Genomic DNA, 20,408 nt, shown 5'->3' on the forward strand with positions numbered 1-20,408 from the left:
AGATATTATTCCTAATAAATATCACAACCAGCTGTATTCCATTAGATATTCGCAGAGAACTGTAGAACTTTTCAGCGTGATAACAACAAACCAACATGAATATTTTTGCGGGGGAGGTGTCTGATAATTTGCTGTTACAAACAAACCCTGACTCTCATTTAAAAGTCAAAGAATACAGATGCAGGAATCATCAAACAAAGCACCTACCTTGGCTGTATCCCTGTTGGCATCAGGCAACAACATGATCAACAGATGCAAAGCTTGTAACTGTAACTTGACCTTGGAGACTTCTAAGAATATAATAATTAATATTTTAAAAGTCAGAATTACCATTAGCTTTGTGCTAGAAAGAACTCTGAAATACATGGCGAGGCTACTTTGCAACTACGCCAACAGTGTAACCAGGGCATAGAGCTCCTCTATCAAACACCTCCCTTCTGTTGATTTAGGGAAATGCTGCTTGGGAATGGATGGCATATAGTTACCACCACAGGATCAGGGAGGTAGTAAGGTCACTTTTTCACCCACCCTCTTGAGTTATCCTGTAGCTGTGCATCTGGAACTTTATCTCTGCTTTCACCTTCAACTACTACAGGGCCATAAAGACAAACTATAGGATTACATTTAAAGGGGAAAGGTTATACTGAGAAATGATGCAGAGACTTCTTTTGTAGATGGCAAGGTTCCTTGCTGCAATAAGTGCTGAGAATCCCAGATGCTGCTCTGATACATGGCATTCATTTCTTCTTCTAAATTAAACGTTGGCCTTTCACCAGAAATGTCCTAAGTTGAATGGGTATTTTTTTCCTTACATGTCGTGGACCTGTAATTATAGTGGACTAATCTGGGCAAATAGGAAGAAAGAAATGTAATGATACAAATGCACAGAACTTTGTTTTTATCTCCAATTCTGGTTTTACAGGGTGCAGGGATCTTTAGAAAAATCTCTCCTCTTTGGGGAGACATTCCCTGAATAACCTATTCTCTGGGTCACATCAGGCTTAAATCCTTCAGTGCTGGTTACTGGCCAATTCCTCTTTGATGTCACTGTGGGCTTGCCTTGTATATCAGCTCACACTTCTATAATATAGTATTTCTCAGTTTCAAGATGATATGGCAAAATTTATTTTCAGGATAGTTTCAGACTAACTTTGTTAAGTGATTTACTGAACCCAGCTGTCCTTAGATTGTGGATTGATTGTTTGTTCTTCTTTTATTTTAATTTCACTCTTGTGCCTAGTCCCAAATCTGGCTCTCTATAAAAATGTATTGCATAAGTGTAGATTTCTAAGGGGCCAACGTGCCTTAAAGGCAGTAGCCTATTCTGGGGGCAGTATGTGACTCCTGGAAGCATAATGACTCCTGGAGCTCCCTAACATGAAGAGTGGATGGGTGGGTAGGGGGAGAAAGAGGAAATATTGTTGCTGCTATAGTATATATGGGGTGAAGAGTGTGGTCACCTTTAGTCAATCTCACCTCCTTCATACTCTCCCCCATGAGGTCCTAGCTCCAGGCACTCAGGTGAGCCTCATGACCAGCCTGTGTGCAATTTGCAAGATGGAGTAAACTGCTAGACCTTCCCTCCTTCTTTGAACATACACAGACTGCTTGGTCACAATCTGACTTTATAAGAACATACGGTCTATTACCATTTTACCCAATAAAGGCACCATTCTACTCTTCTCATTCAGCCCTAACCCAAACAAGTCTCTACTGAAGTCAATAGGAATTGACTAAGTAAAATCTGCACTACTGCATCCTTATAACTGAAAATAGAAAAAGTGGCTCAGAATCAAAATGCACAGGAAAATTAGGACCCAAAACTTAGCTACCTGCAGCCTTCCACAAGCAAACACATTTCTTACACAAAGATCCTGATAAAAATAATCTTTCATGAAAGAAAACAAAATCTAAGAAAATACTAACTATAGTGTGGTGATTAGATTTTACAGCGGAGAGAATTTTTATTTACTAAATGTATAGTTCATGTGAATCAAATAGGGTAAAATCTATGTACGAAAGCCAGTTTTCAACCACTATGTGCTTGCAATGTTTACAATATTCTGCTTTAAATAGCTATTTAACTAGTACATCTATACGTTTAGTCAAATATGCCAAGTACTATTTGAAAAGAAAGCTTACAGGAAATCAAAATGGTTATGACATACTGGCAATCTCTTTTCTCTTCTTTAGCTCGTTTGTATTTTTCATATGTATCCATTTACACGAATTTCTTTCTACTTACTTTCCACTAGTGTGATGAAGGCAGGCAGATATTCTACAGTGAAAAGGGGGCTTGGGAGTTCCCTTATAAACATCTTCAGCAGTCCTGCTGCATCATTGTTTCGTACTTGGTTCCAGTCAAATGTGTCTTCATGAAATTTTATTTCAATTTCTTGACGAAGATTCTGCAAGACAAAAGAAAGTGACTGATTTTAATTACAGCTTCTGATTGGAGAGCTTTATTTCATCTCACAAATGCCAGGAACAACAAAGAAAGCTTTGTGAAGTATACAATTTTAAATGGAACGGTTATTTGAACAAACATTTCTACACCATTTTTTGTCTTCTTTATTTAAAACACACTTAAGAGGTTTTAACCCTTACACACAAGGGACTAGGATATTCTTCCTCAAAGTCATTTAATCTGCATGTGTTTTGTAAATGCCAGTAGTTCCCATTAGAGAGACCAGGTGGGTGAGGTAATATCTTTTATTGGACCAACTTCTGTTGGTGATGGAGACAAGCTTATCGGCTCTCTCATGTGTGGTTACAATTAGGCTGCTTTTTGGCAGACAGAAATCCTTGCTTTTCTTCTCTAGTCTTATTTTTTAGATAAGTGCCAACTCGTTTGATCAGTTTTAAGGACCTATATGGTACCAATTCAGTACTCTGGCACAACGCTGGCCAAAACCTGCATGCAGGTAAAATAGTTATTGTATTATCCTGGCTTCCCACTTAAACCAATTGTTTTCTGGCATCTGTGCTTCAGAACTAGGGTCCAATCAGCTTTGAAGTCTAAGTAGTTAGAAATCCCGTGTGTGTGTGTGTGTGTGTGTGTGTGGATGGTGAATATAAAGAGACTCAGTAGGGTACCAAGTAAGAACAGAATTTGGCCCAAACTCTGCATTACAGTTTGGAAAGTCCAACCTCCCCACAAAAAACAAACAAACAAAAAAAACCCATCTGATGTGTTAATAAGATACAGGGATTGGGACGTTAACACCTTACATTGCTATTCTCCATTGATAGCCTGAATGTGAAAAAGTTCTAAGTGAAGAGGAACATTTCACTGTCTGACAGTGCTGAAGACAGCAACACAAAGAACTGCTAAATTGCCGCCTCTTAAGAGGACAAAAATTGCCAATATAAATTAAGAAAAAAAGCCTGTGTGTTATATGAGGGCCAGTACTAGCCTACACAAAAGATACTAATTTAATTTTCAGTTAAACAGATTGTTGCTCTACTCAAAAGCTAGAAAGGAAAGCTTCTTAAAATGATATTCCAAAGAAGGCCTTACAAATGGCAGTCTGGTTTGTATCTTTATCTCCTGAAAATGGCCTTATCTGGCTGTAAGAGTTTCACTATTTGTCTTCTCATTCATAATCTTCACATTTAAAATGAAGTAGCTTTTCTAATCACTCCTAGCTGCTTTTGCCTTATAGACACAAAGAGTGTCGTTGATTTCAACAGGACTGTTTATTTGAGCAGGATTTGGCTCTATATTTCATGTGCTGGTTTTTAATCATGTTTTCATCAAATCTGCATTAGCAATAGGCAAGAAAATATTCAGAAAGAAGAGTTGTTAAAAATAGTGTGCTTAACATGCCTCACATCAATGGAAGGAAATTACATATCAAATATCATTACATATAATGAAGTGAAACTGTTGGCCCAAAAGGAAATATAAAGTCATTCAGGATTTGGTGTATAGTGTTACAATACCATTCTTACTAGCACACTGTTTTTGCTGCATTCTCTGCTATCTCAACCTCCTTTACAGTCACATCCCTTGCACCTAATCCAGGATTAAATACCCTGACTGAGAAGTTTAGAGCAAGGCCCATCACTTCATTATAACCACAAGGGAAGAGAAAAAGCTTTCAAGATTTTGCTGCTTAGTATTTCAAGAATGGAAGGAAAGTCCCAGAAACAGAGAGAACTGAGAGGCGAGACATCGACTTTCTACATATATACTTCATTTGTGTGTAATTAGTTTTTAGAAATATATTCTTGTAACAGTCTTTTTTGTTTGTTTTTTCATTTTGTTTCTGAGCTTACAAGAGAGTAGCTTAACATACATTTTGGTTCAGTACATACCACACATCTTAGAGGCAGAGGAAAACTTGTATTTATTTCTTCTTCTTTTTGTTATTTAAAAAAGTAACTTTTAAGCACCTCCATATGCCTTTCATTTTTTAAAACAAGAACTAATGTTGAGTTGGAATGCCCTCAAATCTTCATGTCATAATAACATATGATGGCTTTGAAGGATGAAATCTGGAACTGCTTAGGAAAAGCTTTCCCTCTGTCCCTTACAGGCTGACTTGTTCAACACACTTAAATGAATAAAAACTCAAATAAAACACGTAACGTCGTTCATGTGGATGTTTGACTTACCACCCGGTATAGGAAAGTCAGACACATAGCAAAAGGGATTCTCTGGGTACAGGTCAGAATAGCAGAACAAGACACAGTGTAGTATGTGCACAGACTACAAAAGCTAATTAACAAAAGCTACAAAGCGGCCCTGTCACATCATGTAGAGTTTCTATGGGGTTTATGTACAGAAAAAGTGAAAGAATAAAAAAATATGTATAGTGATGGAAATTGAAATCAGGAAGCTGTAGAGTCTCTGTTCAGGCTCGGGGCTCAATCCTGGAAGGTGCTGAGTGCGCTGAAAACCTAATGAAGTCAGGAGGAGTTGAGATGCTCAGCACTATAAAGTGCTCAGTACCTTGCAGGATCAAGCCCTACTATGGCATTAGTTATCTTCAGACATAAATTTGCAGGGCCCTATCCAAAGTAAATATTGTGAGGCCCCATCTGATTCCCTCTACACCAATGAAAGGCTCTTCCCCCATCTGCATAGCTCCAACAAACAGCTTACCTTCTGCAAACTCCTCACTTGTTTTTATAAATGTGAAATGAACTATTTAGTGTGGAAGAATCATAGAAGCATATCATTATTATACAGATCTCTCATGCAAAGCCTCCTCTTGTCACATATTTTATTAGCTGTTACTAATCACGTGACCAAACCAGCTAATCAACATGCAGGAGTCTCCAAGATTCTGAAGCGCTCTTGTTTTATGCTGGGCAGATGTCACAGTACTGGGAAGCCTAACTGACTGTATGTAGAAAGGTTATTTTTCTTGCTGGTGGAATATTCAATTATAGCCAGGGGAGCAGGAATCATTTAAAAATGTATAAACCAAAGAAAAAAAAATACAAAGATATTTAGTTATTAATGCCAAGCAAAAGGGAATGATTGTACGGGAATGAGAACCAACTACTGGAGGTTTTTCTCATTTAATGTTCTCTCATTTAATGTTCACTCATTTAATGTTCTGAGTGCCAGAGCTACTGAGCATTGCTTTGTAGTCATCTCACCAGACACGCCAAACCTGTGGAAAAAAACGCAGAAATTGGGCTTGTTTTTGGCTTAATTGGCTTGTGAGTTGCTTGTTGGCTAGTTTTTGGCTTTTAGCTTGTTTGGTTTGTTGCTTGTTGTAGCTTGTTGCTTCCTTTTTTGATTGGCTCCCAGGAAGCAGGGACGGGGGGAGAGAGTCCGGGTGCACAGTGGGCTGGAGTGTTGGGGTTCTTAGGGATTGGCTTGTTTTGGCCTTGTTTTGAAATGGAATTAGCTTGATTTTGGGCTTATTGTGAAAGTTGGGGTGCTTATTTACCGCATGAAAGTTGGCAACTGTGCATCTCACCTGTAACAATATGTTGCAGTATATTATTCAGTCACTAGAAAGATGTCTTTGTGCACTGTATAGAGTTCAAGGCAGGTGGGGCCTCTGATAAACAAGGAAGACAAAGCTAGAACTTAAGTTGTGTGGAAGCCTGTTTGTCTCTTTAGTTTGTTGCTACTTTCTTTAATAATGGTCTTGTGTTTAAGATGAACTGAGAGTCCACATACCATGACATCACCCACAACACTCAGACAAAACCTCACTTTTCATACCATAAGACGGATGTATTAATTTACAATAAGCATTACAGGAAGGCATGTATTATTATAGTCTACTTGCTAATAATATGGTACATATTAGGGGGGGCAAACGTAAAGCCACTGACTGTCGCAAGCACAGGCCAGTGGGCCCATCCTACTCATATGTGCTACAAAAATGGAATACTTCATTTCGTCAAACTGAGCAGCAGGACATACTTCTCACAGTTCCAAACGTGGGACCCCAAAATTCCAATCAGAGGACAAATGAGTCATAATATTACAAGAAGCTTAAAATTATGTGGAGTCAGATTTTTAGCTTAAATTCCTTGATAGCCTCAATCTAGTGACTCAGTATTTCTGAAATAAGTTAAAATAAAAGAAGTGAGATCACAGCAATTCTGAGTGACAAGGAGGTCAGATAAGTTCTAAACTGAGGGGCCTCCCTCACAGGTTTAGTGGAGGAGAGCTGCATTTTTAATCCATGTGTCCTCTAAATAAAACATCAGCCCATGCCAAGTTATGGTCCTCAGTTTCAGGAAGCAAATGACAAGCCACTGTTTTTGCTGCTAATAATGGGACTGAGAATCTCTCTATACAAATTTTGCCACTTTGTATAGACTCTACTGGTTACAAGAAGGTGAATGAGAAAACACAGGTACCTTAACTCTTGAGGCAGATCCAGGAACTCGAAGAATTCCTTCCGTTTCTAAACCCGTTTCCTCAAGCTTGAGCAACAGCTAAAATGCAACAGCAGCATTTTAAAAATACTATTTACCTTTTAGCAACCTGCCTTCCCTAAAAACCATTTGATATAGTTTATCATCAAGAATAATAAATACCCATATTAGCAAATCAATCAGAACTTGCTCTGTGTTCCTAAAACTGAATTTTCAGAGAAGAAACCATGTTTTCCTATGTGTTTGTACAACTCCTAGCACAACAGGAGCCCCCTAACTTGGGACTCTTGGCACTACTGTAGGTCTAATAATAAATAATAATAATAATAATAATGGGGAAATCCTTACATCGCACAGTATCTTTCTTAGCAAGAAGTCACACTGATTTCCCTACCACACAATGGAGCTATAAGGATACATTCCTTCATGTTTGTGAGATGCTCAACTATTATGGTGATAAGCACCATAGAAAAGCCTATTAATAAATGTGTAGGCAGAATTGAGAACTTAGACAAAAAATAATCTTAGGAAAATTCTTTCTGGGATGTCCATATACAATGTGAATAGATCTTTCTGGTCTCAGCATTTCTTCTTTACAAAAATTAAGTGCAGAGTATTTTTGTTTTGACAAAATGCAAAAGTGGGAAAAAACTAGTTTTGTTGCATTTATTCACATGGCTCGGGATTTTCATTATTCACTGCCCTCCTCCAGCTCTATCACTAACACTCTTTCTCTAACAAGTTATCAGCTGGGCAAAATGTTTCAAATGAAACTTTTTTTCACCAAAAATACTGCTTTGGATTGATGAAAACATGTCTTGAATTTATGTCAGATTTGTGTGTGTGTGTGTGTGGATGGTGAATATAAAGAGACTCAGTAGGGTACCAAGTAAGAACAGAATTTGGCCCAAACTCTGCATTACAGTTTGGAAAGTCCAACCTCCCCACAAAAAACAAACAAACAAAAAAAACCCATCTGATGTGTTAATAAGATACAGGGATTGGGACGTTAACACCTTACATTGCTATTCTCCATTGATAGCCTGAATGTGAAAAAAGTTCTAAGTGAAGAGGAACATTTCACTGTCTGACAGTGCTGAAGACAGCAACACAAAGAACTGCTAAATTGCCGCCTCTTAAGAGGACAAAAATTGCCAATATAAATTAAGAAAAAAAGCCTGTGTGTTATATGAGGGCCAGTACTAGCCTACACAAAAGATACTAATTTAATTTTCAGTTAAACAGATTGTTGCTCTACTCAAAAGCTAGAAAGGAAAGCTTCTTAAAATGATATTCCAAAGAAGGCCTTACAAATGGCAGTCTGGTTTGTATCTTTATCTCCTGAAAATGGCCTTATCTGGCTGTAAGAGTTTCACTATTTGTCTTCTCATTCATAATCTTCACATTTAAAATGAAGTAGCTTTTCTAATCACTCCTAGCTGCTTTTGCCTTATAGACACAAAGAGTGTCGTTGATTTCAACAGGACTGTTTATTTGAGCAGGATTTGGCTCTATATTTCATGTGCTGGTTTTTAATCATGTTTTCATCAAATCTGCATTAGCAATAGGCAAGAAAATATTCAGAAAGAAGAGTTGTTAAAAATAGTGTGCTTAACATGCCTCACATCAATGGAAGGAAATTACATATCAAATATCATTACATATAATGAAGTGAAACTGTTGGCCCAAAAGGAAATATAAAGTCATTCAGGATTTGGTGTATAGTGTTACAATACCATTCTTACTAGCACACTGTTTTTGCTGCATTCTCTGCTATCTCAACCTCCTTTACAGTCACATCCCTTGCACCTAATCCAGGATTAAATACCCTGACTGAGAAGTTTAGAGCAAGGCCCATCACTTCATTATAACCACAAGGGAAGAGAAAAAGCTTTCAAGATTTTGCTGCTTAGTATTTCAAGAATGGAAGGAAAGTCCCAGAAACAGAGAGAACTGAGAGGCGAGACATCGACTTTCTACATATATACTTCATTTGTGTGTAATTAGTTTTTAGAAATATATTCTTGTAACAGTCTTTTTTGTTTGTTTTTTCATTTTGTTTCTGAGCTTACAAGAGAGTAGCTTAACATACATTTTGGTTCAGTACATACCACACATCTTAGAGGCAGAGGAAAACTTGTATTTATTTCTTCTTCTTTTTGTTATTTAAAAAAGTAACTTTTAAGCACCTCCATATGCCTTTCATTTTTTAAAACAAGAACTAATGTTGAGTTGGAATGCCCTCAAATCTTCATGTCATAATAACATATGATGGCTTTGAAGGATGAAATCTGGAACTGCTTAGGAAAAGCTTTCCCTCTGTCCCTTACAGGCTGACTTGTTCAACACACTTAAATGAATAAAAACTCAAATAAAACACGTAACGTCGTTCATGTGGATGTTTGACTTACCACCCGGTATAGGAAAGTCAGACACATAGCAAAAGGGATTCTCTGGGTACAGGTCAGAATAGCAGAACAAGACACAGTGTAGTATGTGCACAGACTACAAAAGCTAATTAACAAAAGCTACAAAGCGGCCCTGTCACATCATGTAGAGTTTCTATGGGGTTTATGTACAGAAAAAGTGAAAGAATAAAAAAATATGTATAGTGATGGAAATTGAAATCAGGAAGCTGTAGAGTCTCTGTTCAGGCTCGGGGCTCAATCCTGGAAGGTGCTGAGTGCGCTGAAAACCTAATGAAGTCAGGAGGAGTTGAGATGCTCAGCACTATAAAGTGCTCAGTACCTTGCAGGATCAAGCCCTACTATGGCATTAGTTATCTTCAGACATAAATTTGCAGGGCCCTATCCAAAGTAAATATTGTGAGGCCCCATCTGATTCCCTCTACACCAATGAAAGGCTCTTCCCCCATCTGCATAGCTCCAACAAACAGCTTACCTTCTGCAAACTCCTCACTTGTTTTTATAAATGTGAAATGAACTATTTAGTGTGGAAGAATCATAGAAGCATATCATTATTATACAGATCTCTCATGCAAAGCCTCCTCTTGTCACATATTTTATTAGCTGTTACTAATCACGTGACCAAACCAGCTAATCAACATGCAGGAGTCTCCAAGATTCTGAAGCGCTCTTGTTTTATGCTGGGCAGATGTCACAGTACTGGGAAGCCTAACTGACTGTATGTAGAAAGGTTATTTTTCTTGCTGGTGGAATATTCAATTATAGCCAGGGGAGCAGGAATCATTTAAAAATGTATAAACCAAAGAAAAAAAAATACAAAGATATTTAGTTATTAATGCCAAGCAAAAGGGAATGATTGTACGGGAATGAGAACCAACTACTGGAGGTTTTTCTCATTTAATGTTCTCTCATTTAATGTTCACTCATTTAATGTTCTGAGTGCCAGAGCTACTGAGCATTGCTTTGTAGTCATCTCACCAGACACGCCAAACCTGTGGAAAAAAACGCAGAAATTGGGCTTGTTTTTGGCTTAATTGGCTTGTGAGTTGCTTGTTGGCTAGTTTTTGGCTTTTAGCTTGTTTGGTTTGTTGCTTGTTGTAGCTTGTTGCTTCCTTTTTTGATTGGCTCCCAGGAAGCAGGGACGGGGGGAGAGAGTCCGGGTGCACAGTGGGCTGGAGTGTTGGGGTTCTTAGGGATTGGCTTGTTTTGGCCTTGTTTTGAAATGGAATTAGCTTGATTTTGGGCTTATTGTGAAAGTTGGGGTGCTTATTTACCGCATGAAAGTTGGCAACTGTGCATCTCACCTGTAACAATATGTTGCAGTATATTATTCAGTCACTAGAAAGATGTCTTTGTGCACTGTATAGAGTTCAAGGCAGGTGGGGCCTCTGATAAACAAGGAAGACAAAGCTAGAACTTAAGTTGTGTGGAAGCCTGTTTGTCTCTTTAGTTTGTTGCTACTTTCTTTAATAATGGTCTTGTGTTTAAGATGAACTGAGAGTCCACATACCATGACATCACCCACAACACTCAGACAAAACCTCACTTTTCATACCATAAGACGGATGTATTAATTTACAATAAGCATTACAGGAAGGCATGTATTATTATAGTCTACTTGCTAATAATATGGTACATATTAGGGGGGGCAAACGTAAAGCCACTGACTGTCGCAAGCACAGGCCAGTGGGCCCATCCTACTCATATGTGCTACAAAAATGGAATACTTCATTTCGTCAAACTGAGCAGCAGGACATACTTCTCACAGTTCCAAACGTGGGACCCCAAAATTCCAATCAGAGGACAAATGAGTCATAATATTACAAGAAGCTTAAAATTATGTGGAGTCAGATTTTTAGCTTAAATTCCTTGATAGCCTCAATCTAGTGACTCAGTATTTCTGAAATAAGTTAAAATAAAAGAAGTGAGATCACAGCAATTCTGAGTGACAAGGAGGTCAGATAAGTTCTAAACTGAGGGGCCTCCCTCACAGGTTTAGTGGAGGAGAGCTGCATTTTTAATCCATGTGTCCTCTAAATAAAACATCAGCCCATGCCAAGTTATGGTCCTCAGTTTCAGGAAGCAAATGACAAGCCACTGTTTTTGCTGCTAATAATGGGACTGAGAATCTCTCTATACAAATTTTGCCACTTTGTATAGACTCTACTGGTTACAAGAAGGTGAATGAGAAAACACAGGTACCTTAACTCTTGAGGCAGATCCAGGAACTCGAAGAATTCCTTCCGTTTCTAAACCCGTTTCCTCAAGCTTGAGCAACAGCTAAAATGCAACAGCAGCATTTTAAAAATACTATTTACCTTTTAGCAACCTGCCTTCCCTAAAAACCATTTGATATAGTTTATCATCAAGAATAATAAATACCCATATTAGCAAATCAATCAGAACTTGCTCTGTGTTCCTAAAACTGAATTTTCAGAGAAGAAACCATGTTTTCCTATGTGTTTGTACAACTCCTAGCACAACAGGAGCCCCCTAACTTGGGACTCTTGGCACTACTGTAGGTCTAATAATAAATAATAATAATAATAATAATGGGGAAATCCTTACATCGCACAGTATCTTTCTTAGCAAGAAGTCACACTGATTTCCCTACCACACAATGGAGCTATAAGGATACATTCCTTCATGTTTGTGAGATGCTCAACTATTATGGTGATAAGCACCATAGAAAAGCCTATTAATAAATGTGTAGGCAGAATTGAGAACTTAGACAAAAAATAATCTTAGGAAAATTCTTTCTGGGATGTCCATATACAATGTGAATAGATCTTTCTGGTCTCAGCATTTCTTCTTTACAAAAATTAAGTGCAGAGTATTTTTGTTTTGACAAAATGCAAAAGTGGGAAAAAACTAGTTTTGTTGCATTTATTCACATGGCTCGGGATTTTCATTATTCACTGCCCTCCTCCAGCTCTATCACTAACACTCTTTCTCTAACAAGTTATCAGCTGGGCAAAATGTTTCAAATGAAACTTTTTTTCACCAAAAATACTGCTTTGGATTGATGAAAACATGTCTTGAATTTATGTCAGATTTGCCAAAAATTGTTTTGGTTAAAAATATCTGAAAAAATCCACATTTTTGTCATAATCAAAATGAAACATTTTGGTTTTTGGATTCAAAATGACTTTTTGTTTTGAATTTTACTTTAATTTTATTTTTGAATAAAGGTAAAAATCCTCAGAACTTAAATGAACTATTTTGTTTGGCCCTGAATCATTATTATTATTATTATTATTTTTTGGCAGCCAATGTAACAAAAAAATCAATAGCTCTATAACTTCCCAAAGTGAAATTATAAAGGAATGAAGTGAAGTTGGTTGCTGGCAGTGCAGAGATTAATAACAAATGTGCCAAATTAACTCTATCTAAATTAATTGATACTAGCGCTTTGTTTTCTTTCAGGAGGTATTTACAGTTAAATGTGACTTCAGTCTTAAAACTGTAGGTCCATATAAATCTGTGTGTGTATGCGTGTGTACATGCAGGTGTGTGTCTAACTGAGCCATACACTGGATGTCACTGTAGCTTCACATTAATTCAGTTGAATGACCAGCTTCTTGGCTCTATGCACCCCATTCAGATCACACCAGTTCACTTCAGATAATCTCAGATAAATCAACATGTCTGCAATTTGAAATAATGTGAAATTATAAATGCTCCCCCTTCAAATACATGCCATTGATCTGCTAAACCCAGGGTTATGAGTTCAATTCTTGAGGGGGCCATTTAGGGATCTGGGGCAAAAATCTGTCTGGGGCTTAGCCCTGCTTTGAGCAGGGGGTTGGACTAGATGATCTACTAAGGTCCCTTCCAACCCAAATACTCTAGGATACATGTCAAATGAAAAGGGGAGCAGAATCCTATCCAGTTGGTTCTGTACATTTCCTGTGCAATATTTTATAAATATACTCCCCAAATTGGAAAAAAATCCCAGCATGCACATGATATTCAAGAACAGTGTTTTTGATCTAAGTCTCATGAGATGTTTAAATCACAACCTATGGACAGAAGTAAATTGCAAACACCTTGAAGCCATTAAAGTCTGTCTTCTTTTATCGGATGTCTGCTCTGAATGTCAATGCTCATGAGGAAAATTCAAACCACACATGGTTTTGTTCTACTCACTTTTTGAAAGATGAGAGGAACTTTTATTCCAGGAACCTTCTTTTGATCGTTTTCCAACAGTGTTGAGAGAGGGACTCCAAAAAGACCATTTTCTTTTTGAAAAAGATGTAAAAAGAAAGAGAGAAAGTGAAGCCTAATAAGCATCTTCTTACTAAGCACTACAAATCACAAGCCGCCCGTCAGGCAGCTACCACTGTACGTTTACCTCGTCCTTTGAGTCTTTCTGTTCGGTTCCTCTTGAGTTCTATTCCCAAAGCATCATAGAAGGCTGCTAGTTCAATCAGAGAGAGATTGCGAATTTTCTTCATGTCTTCAAGAGATAGGTCTCCAACCTCTGTCAGGCCAAATTGGCTTTTTCGAACAATAAATTTCTACAAGAAGTATATGTAAATAGGGTTTTATTTTACATGCTTGAGAAATGTTTAGTTTTTAAAATTACTCTTTGTAAAGTTTTTTTTTTTTTTTAATATATATAAAAGATGTGCCTTGGTGCTGCAAGAAGTCATGTGGTGGTGATTTCATGGGTGGGCTAACTCAGAGCTGAACCCATGGTCCTGCATGTTCTCAGGCCATTGTGCTGATGACTACTTTAATTTGAAATGTGCAACTGAGCCCCTGATCCTTTGTGCTCAATTATAGATTTCTTGGCAATTTTCACAAAAGCAGGGATCGATCTTAACACTGATGTCCTGGACATATTCCAATTTTCAACAATTCAGCTACACTACATCCTAACTCAACTTTCCTCTCTAGTTCCAACAGGATTTAATAATTCACCTCTCTCCCCTTAAATTCTTCCGTAATATTGCTTGATGCCACATTTCATCACAGAAATGGCTGCATAGCAGTGATGGAGGAAGTAGTTCTATATGTTATTTGCACTTTGAAGGAAGCGTGGCCTAATGATCTGAGCTCATTACTCAGAAGACAGAACACTTAAATCCTAATACCATCTAGATGTAACTCATGCCTGCTTGTTGTGGCACTCTATCCCCCTCTAGTGGCACCTAGGCCAGCTAAAGCTTGATAAGCTTGTTACAGCCTTGGCTAAAAGAGATGTCTTTTAGCTCACGCAGAAGTGGCTTATGCATTAAGCTCTAGCGGTCTCAAGTTTGATCCTGGCCAACGATGACTGGGGTCTGCTGGTGTTACATAGGCACTGATTTTGACTTATTATACAGGACTGCTTTAGGGTGAGTAATATGAAACATAAATGTTAAAATGCCAAGGAACACTTATGAAAGTAGAATCCATGGATCATTTACATGAATTGAATGCTACTTTGCAACTTCTGGGACATGAAAATAGGAATATTGCTGCATTAGGATATGTGATGTTTCCTGCTGTAAAACTGTAAAAAAAGTGAAAAAGAGCTCTTTTCATATGTTTTGATGTCATTATCAGTGTAATAATGCAGTGTAGCATTATTAGTGCTACAAGTCATCTCTACTTTTGGGGATCCAACTTGGAGCTAAAACCTTCTAGGGATGTGACTCCCTCCCTCCCTTTTAATTAAAATGCATTCAGGTTCAATGCCCTGGTTTTAACTCATCTCTCAATAAAAGCCATCAAACAGAGAAACAATAGTCAAGGAAAAGGCAAACAAAAATGATACATCTTGCATTGTGCTCTAAAAGCAACAGAGGACAAAGCTCTGACTGACTACAGAGGACATGAGTTCCAGAGGCCAGGATCTCCAACACTTCATTCCCAGTATTCTTTAAAGCAGGAGATGATTCTAAACAGGGGGAAATAGGAAGCACTGCAAGATACCATCATCTTCTGGCCAAATAGGGAAGATTGGGTAGTATAGAAAATGACCCCAAAAATCTAAAAATTCTGTTATTTCATTCAAGGAACATATGATAAGAGTCTTTGCAATGACAAACCATTGAAGCAAAGAAAAACTGCTGATGTACGTAAAGTGTGAAACAAAAGGCAATCTCATTATTTGCAGTGTTTCATCAGGTGAAAAAAAAACTCAAACAGAGCATATTAAATCACTCTGAAAATGTGAAAAAATTATTACCGGTGTAATATATACACACACACACTGGTAATAATTTAATATATATATATATATAAAGGGACATAAGAGAGGAATAGGGAATGAGAAGGCCTCTTTGCAGGCCTCATTTGCCAATGGAAGGACTAAGTATTTTAAAAAAAATTACTACAGTGATTTTCAATGGTGGGTTGTTGTCTCCTAGAGGTGTTTTGATGTGATGTAGTCTTAACATGAGGTTTGGGGCTCTCTCTCTTTGTAAGAACAGCACTGAGAATCTATGGCATAGAGCACAGCAAACCACGGAGTTAGAGAACTATACAGTATTAAAGTTGGCACAATATATTGTGATAAACTTTGAATTTACTTCATCTCTGTGTTTTTTAGAAATTATATTCCTGGCATTTGGCGCCAGATCCTATGTTGCATCAGTTTACGATCTGACACATCTTCTGTGTGGGGGACTAGGTACTGTATTTGGATGGACTCGATGTGCTAATAGGTTTTTACTTCTCCAACATCTAGGATTACATTCCATTTATCATGTTCCCAGTGGGCTAGATTGTGCAGTTTGAACGTAGTCCTGTGTACGGGTGGTGTGGAGGTGTATCATCCCTGGGGGAGCATTGGAAGAGATTGTATTTAAGGAGGCAAAATTTCTCCCAGAGCTGCTTAGTTCTATGTATGTGGGTGCACAGACACTACATGCTATCCACAAAACCCACAGTTTTGCATGCAAAATTGTCCACTTGAAACACATCTGTGAACTTCTCTGAAACTATTCAGTTGCTTACCCATCAGTACAAGGCTGCCTTCTGTATGCTACTTGCCCCAGATTGCTGTGCCATGTCAGTTAGGAGGTTCATACTTATGGTTGGAAGAGTGTGAGGCATAGGTAACATCTCTAAAATTGAGGATGGAATCTCCTGGTGAGGGTTAGGGGAAGGTTAGAGGTTTTCTAGTAACAGGACCAAGGAGGAAAGTTCAATATGCCAGGACCATGGTAACTAGGGAGACAGCCTGATTCCGAAAAGATGATCAAATTATTATCACCACAGAGCAATCAGACTGTACTCCATGCCATATGTAATCTACTTGAGACTTATCACCCTACTGCAACATGAACATTTGAGGTTCTTGGGGTCTTCTCCATTGGTGCTGTTGGACACGCACAACCTGATTGTTCTTGATGAATTCAGCATCCATGCAGACGACAACTATTCTGGATCAATTTAGGATCTCATGGCCAATGTGACATTTGTGGGACTGTCCCACATAGTTAATGGCTTGACTCATACCTCTGGCTAAAGTCTGGAGCCAGTGTTTCGGCTTTTATTGGATGGTGGTTGTGATTACATCCTTGTCACAGACTGATTATGAAACCCTCAAGTTTGGGGGCGAGGGCACACATTTCCTCTCAAGATGATGGATCCGTTTTAATGGTCCACCCTTAGAGGCTGATGGAATCAGTAAATTGCCAGCTGGCTCGGAGGGAGAATGCCATCCAACTGGTAGACTACACTATGCATACCTGGTTGGACAATAATCTTCTGTCCCTGGCTACTGATCTGGTATCTCCTATGCTGTACCTGCGTCAAATACTAATCTGAGACAATCTGAGATACTAGTGAACAGAACCAAGGTTCACTCTTCCTCCCATGTCTGAGTCTAACAGAACTCAGACTCAGAAATTTAAAACCCATGTCAAGAAAGGTAGAGAATCTGGGTGTGGATAAGATGAAGGGAGTAGTTCAAGTAATAAAGATGGATTGCCACTCTCAGTGCCAGTAACTGATCTTTGTTTTTATGTGAAAAGTTTGTGGGGGACACAATGCAATATAATTTTCAAGTACTGGGGTATGTACACTAAATTGCGTTGGGTAGAAGATGTGTCCATGACTAAGCACACGCTTCGGCTTTGGTACCTCATTGGGAATGCTGTGTGATGGGCGACAGACAAGCACAGCAGGAAGCCTTTACAAATATATAAAGTATTAACACACATATATTGAAGGAAATCCAATGTATCTTAAGAGATTTCACTGTGGTGAGGGAAATGAAGCAGGAAATGAATGGGGTAAAGAAGAACTATTGAGTCAACATGAGGGGTTTAAACTTACAGGCAAAGCAGAATCATCCTTTTTGAATCTCTGGTTGTTCTGCCGTTCTCTGTTTTTTGGGACCACTGTGATGGATTCTGAGAAAGAAACCTCATAGGATAGCTCTTCTGTTACTGATGGGCTGTCTTTATCTAGTCCACAGTCTAGACAGCTATTAGCTGGAAACAAGGGAGACTATATATGAATACTGAAGGTTTGTTGGTGTTTGGTGCAGAGACATTAAAAAAATGGTAAAAACAAACAAAAAGCTTGTGAAAGTGTTAAGGGAAGAGTTTCACAGAGGAATTTCAGCATAACAATAATGCATATTCCTGTTTTGTCTGGAAGAAATAAGCCCTTGTACTTTCTGAAATCAAAGCCGTATTTTTATTTTAGATTTTTTGCTGTTGATATTTGTGCAGAAGGTGATTAAGCTGTAATTTTCTGGTTTGTCAGTAGAAGAATCATCCTCATCATCACATTTGTGCATAATGATCTTGTCTATCCTGGCTAGGGAAACTATTTCTGCATTTGTCCAGTGAACAATCTTTTTTTCTTTTTAAAGTTATTGATAGAAAAGTGCTGCTAACAGTGTTTCTCTGGTCACTGTTGTTTACACAGTTTTTTTTTCTTACAATTTCCCATCACTGCTGCTCTTGGTGCATAAAAAACATAGTATAGGCACACCCTGTGCAGACGGGGCTCAGCATGCTACCATCTGGTTTGCAAAGCCATGCCAGCCCTAGTGGAATTTTTAATAGAATCTAGGAACCAAAAGACAAGATGATCTAGTGCTCTGCTCCAGAAATTAGTTGCCCACTAGAATTAGTAGGCATAGGAGGGAAATTTCTACTATAGAAATGCCCTGTCTCCATAGACTTCACAGTGTATTAGCCTGAATGAGTTCTAGTGTTGCCAACTTTCATGATTTTATTATGAGTCTCATGATACTTAAAGTCCCAGCTCCTGGATTTTGTGCAACTAGGTAAGAATCTCAGCTTTCATTAAAATAAAAAGTAAGTTTTAGCCTTCAAGGTTGCAGAGGAAGCTTAGAAACATGACCCAAGTGCACCCTAAAGGCTTAGAAATAAGATAAATAAAGTGAGCCCCAAATGTATTATCATTATTTAAATCTTAGGATTTTAAGCCAAATGTATGGTTTTTGGGGACTTGACTCATGACTTTTGAACACTTGGGGTTGGTAGTACTGGAAGTTCAAACATCATTCTTCCCATACAGGTGCTATCGCTCTTTCAAATTATAGGATAGACAAAGCTAACTACGTTATGAAACACTTTACAAATACTAGTATGGCTGTAGGTCTCAGGAATCCATTTACATATTTCGAATTGCAGTGCAGACTGGGCCACAGATTAGAGACTACAGGCCCTGCTCTATGTTTGTAAAGCATCCAGCACAACAGGGCCCCAATTCAAAATGGGGACTTTGAGCACTACCACAATATAAATGTTTATTAATAATAGTAATAATCTTAAAGAAAAGCATGTAGTGTGTCCCAGCACCTAAAATAGTGAATTATCCAAATGATCCCAAAAGGTACTTTCTATCTCTCATTGCTATGATCAAATTAATATTGGTTACAGGTTGGCATACTCACAACTCACTGATTTCCAAACTGGCTTCTGTCCCGGAAGCTGGATACCATTAGAAGGAACTGGTGACACTGGCACTGTCTCAAACGTGGGCTGATAGGCAAGGAAAAATGATCAGACTGCAATGAAATTAAAGGCATGTGGACAGACACTTCTACAACTCAATCAACAGTGTATCAATCCCAGCTTATGTTTTTGTCACTAAGTTTAAACAATCCATTCTGATTTGCCAGAGAGAGATTTTCATTACCCAGCCTGTGCAAGTAATCTTCTTCAGGCAGCAGATGTGGATCATGTCGAGGTCAGTGAGTATTGCCACAGCTTTACACAGCTAATGAGTTCTCCCATATGTAATGACTGAAATTAACTAATGAAATTGCTTCAGATAACTGCAGCAAGTTAAAGGTTTGTATCAATGTGTAATTCATCTTGCTTTTAATCACCGTGGTCACATTCTGCCAGGTGCTGTGCACCTCCTGAAAAGTGCTGAACACTCTCAACTCCCACTGAGGGGCTGCAGGAATTGAAGGCACTCAGTACCCTGCAGGATTGGAAATTTAACAAGTAAATAAATGGATGGCCAAAACCAGCTGGAAATGCACTTCAACATTTTCCTCCCATAGGCTACACTGTGTGGAAACTGGGGTTACAAGAATAACACAGGTTCTTTATCAGAGAGCGGCAAACAATTTTTTTTTAAATCTCTTTCCTATTGCTTAGTTTTGTTTGGTTTTGCCCAGAAAATTGTTTTGCACTGTGTAAAAATGCTGTGTGTGTGTGAGAGAGAGAGAGAGTGGGGCGAGGGGGAGGGAGAGAGACAAAATCAGCGGCTGAAAATCAAAGGGTAACTTTCACTTGGTGTGACATTTTTGTGTGCTGAATTTGCCCTTGTGATTAGCAGCTTTGGAATAGATCATGAGGTAATACTTAGTCCTGCCACGAGTGCAGGGCACTAGACTAGATGACCTCTCGAGGTCCCTTTGAGTCTTACGATTCTATGATTCTCTGAGGAGAATTTGGAGCAGGAAGACATGTTCAGGGATGAAGAAAGGGTAGAAATATTAAAAACAATTAGAAGGCTACTTGGTGAAATCAGCTTCATTGGCTAAAATCTTTGTTTTAAAACCCGTTCTGTTCTCTACATCCTGCTGGCATCCCGGAGAATTGTGTTATTTCTCTCACACCCTTGCTTTTACATGCTCCCCGGTCCCTTGAGGTTCAGCATCACAGCCATCTTTCCAGGGGAGTGGTGCTGATGAGA

The 20,408-nt window shown here is 38.4% G+C and overlaps 1 protein-coding gene across 13 annotated transcripts in view; it reads right to left on the bottom strand.

The window, feature by feature from the left end:
• The window catches only part of ARHGAP28 (Rho GTPase activating protein 28), a 174,597-nt gene that overhangs the window by 20,520 nt on the left and 133,669 nt on the right, over nucleotides 1-20,408 (bottom strand). For 8 of the 13 annotated variants that reach the window (XM_005303105.5, XM_042843392.2, XM_005303100.5 and 5 more), the window contains 7 exons: nucleotides 19,153-19,240; nucleotides 17,556-17,713; nucleotides 13,636-13,801; nucleotides 13,431-13,522; nucleotides 6,838-6,915; nucleotides 2,246-2,408; nucleotides 208-290 (listed from right to left, as the gene is read on the bottom strand). In XM_005303105.5, coding sequence (XP_005303162.1) covers nucleotides 208-290; nucleotides 2,246-2,408; nucleotides 6,838-6,915; nucleotides 13,431-13,522; nucleotides 13,636-13,801; nucleotides 17,556-17,713; nucleotides 19,153-19,240 — 828 coding nt within the window. Of the gene's footprint in view, nucleotides 1-207; nucleotides 291-2,245; nucleotides 2,409-6,837; nucleotides 6,916-11,483; nucleotides 11,562-13,430; nucleotides 13,523-13,635; nucleotides 13,802-17,555; nucleotides 17,714-19,152; nucleotides 19,241-20,408 lie in introns of all 13 variants that reach the window. The other 5 variants (XM_065585261.1, XM_065585262.1, XM_065585264.1 and 2 more) reach the window with 2 other exon arrangements.

This window comes from Chrysemys picta, chromosome 2 (assembly GCF_011386835.1).
Source record: "Chrysemys picta bellii isolate R12L10 chromosome 2, ASM1138683v2, whole genome shotgun sequence".
Lineage (NCBI taxonomy): Eukaryota > Metazoa > Chordata > Testudines > Emydidae > Chrysemys > Chrysemys picta.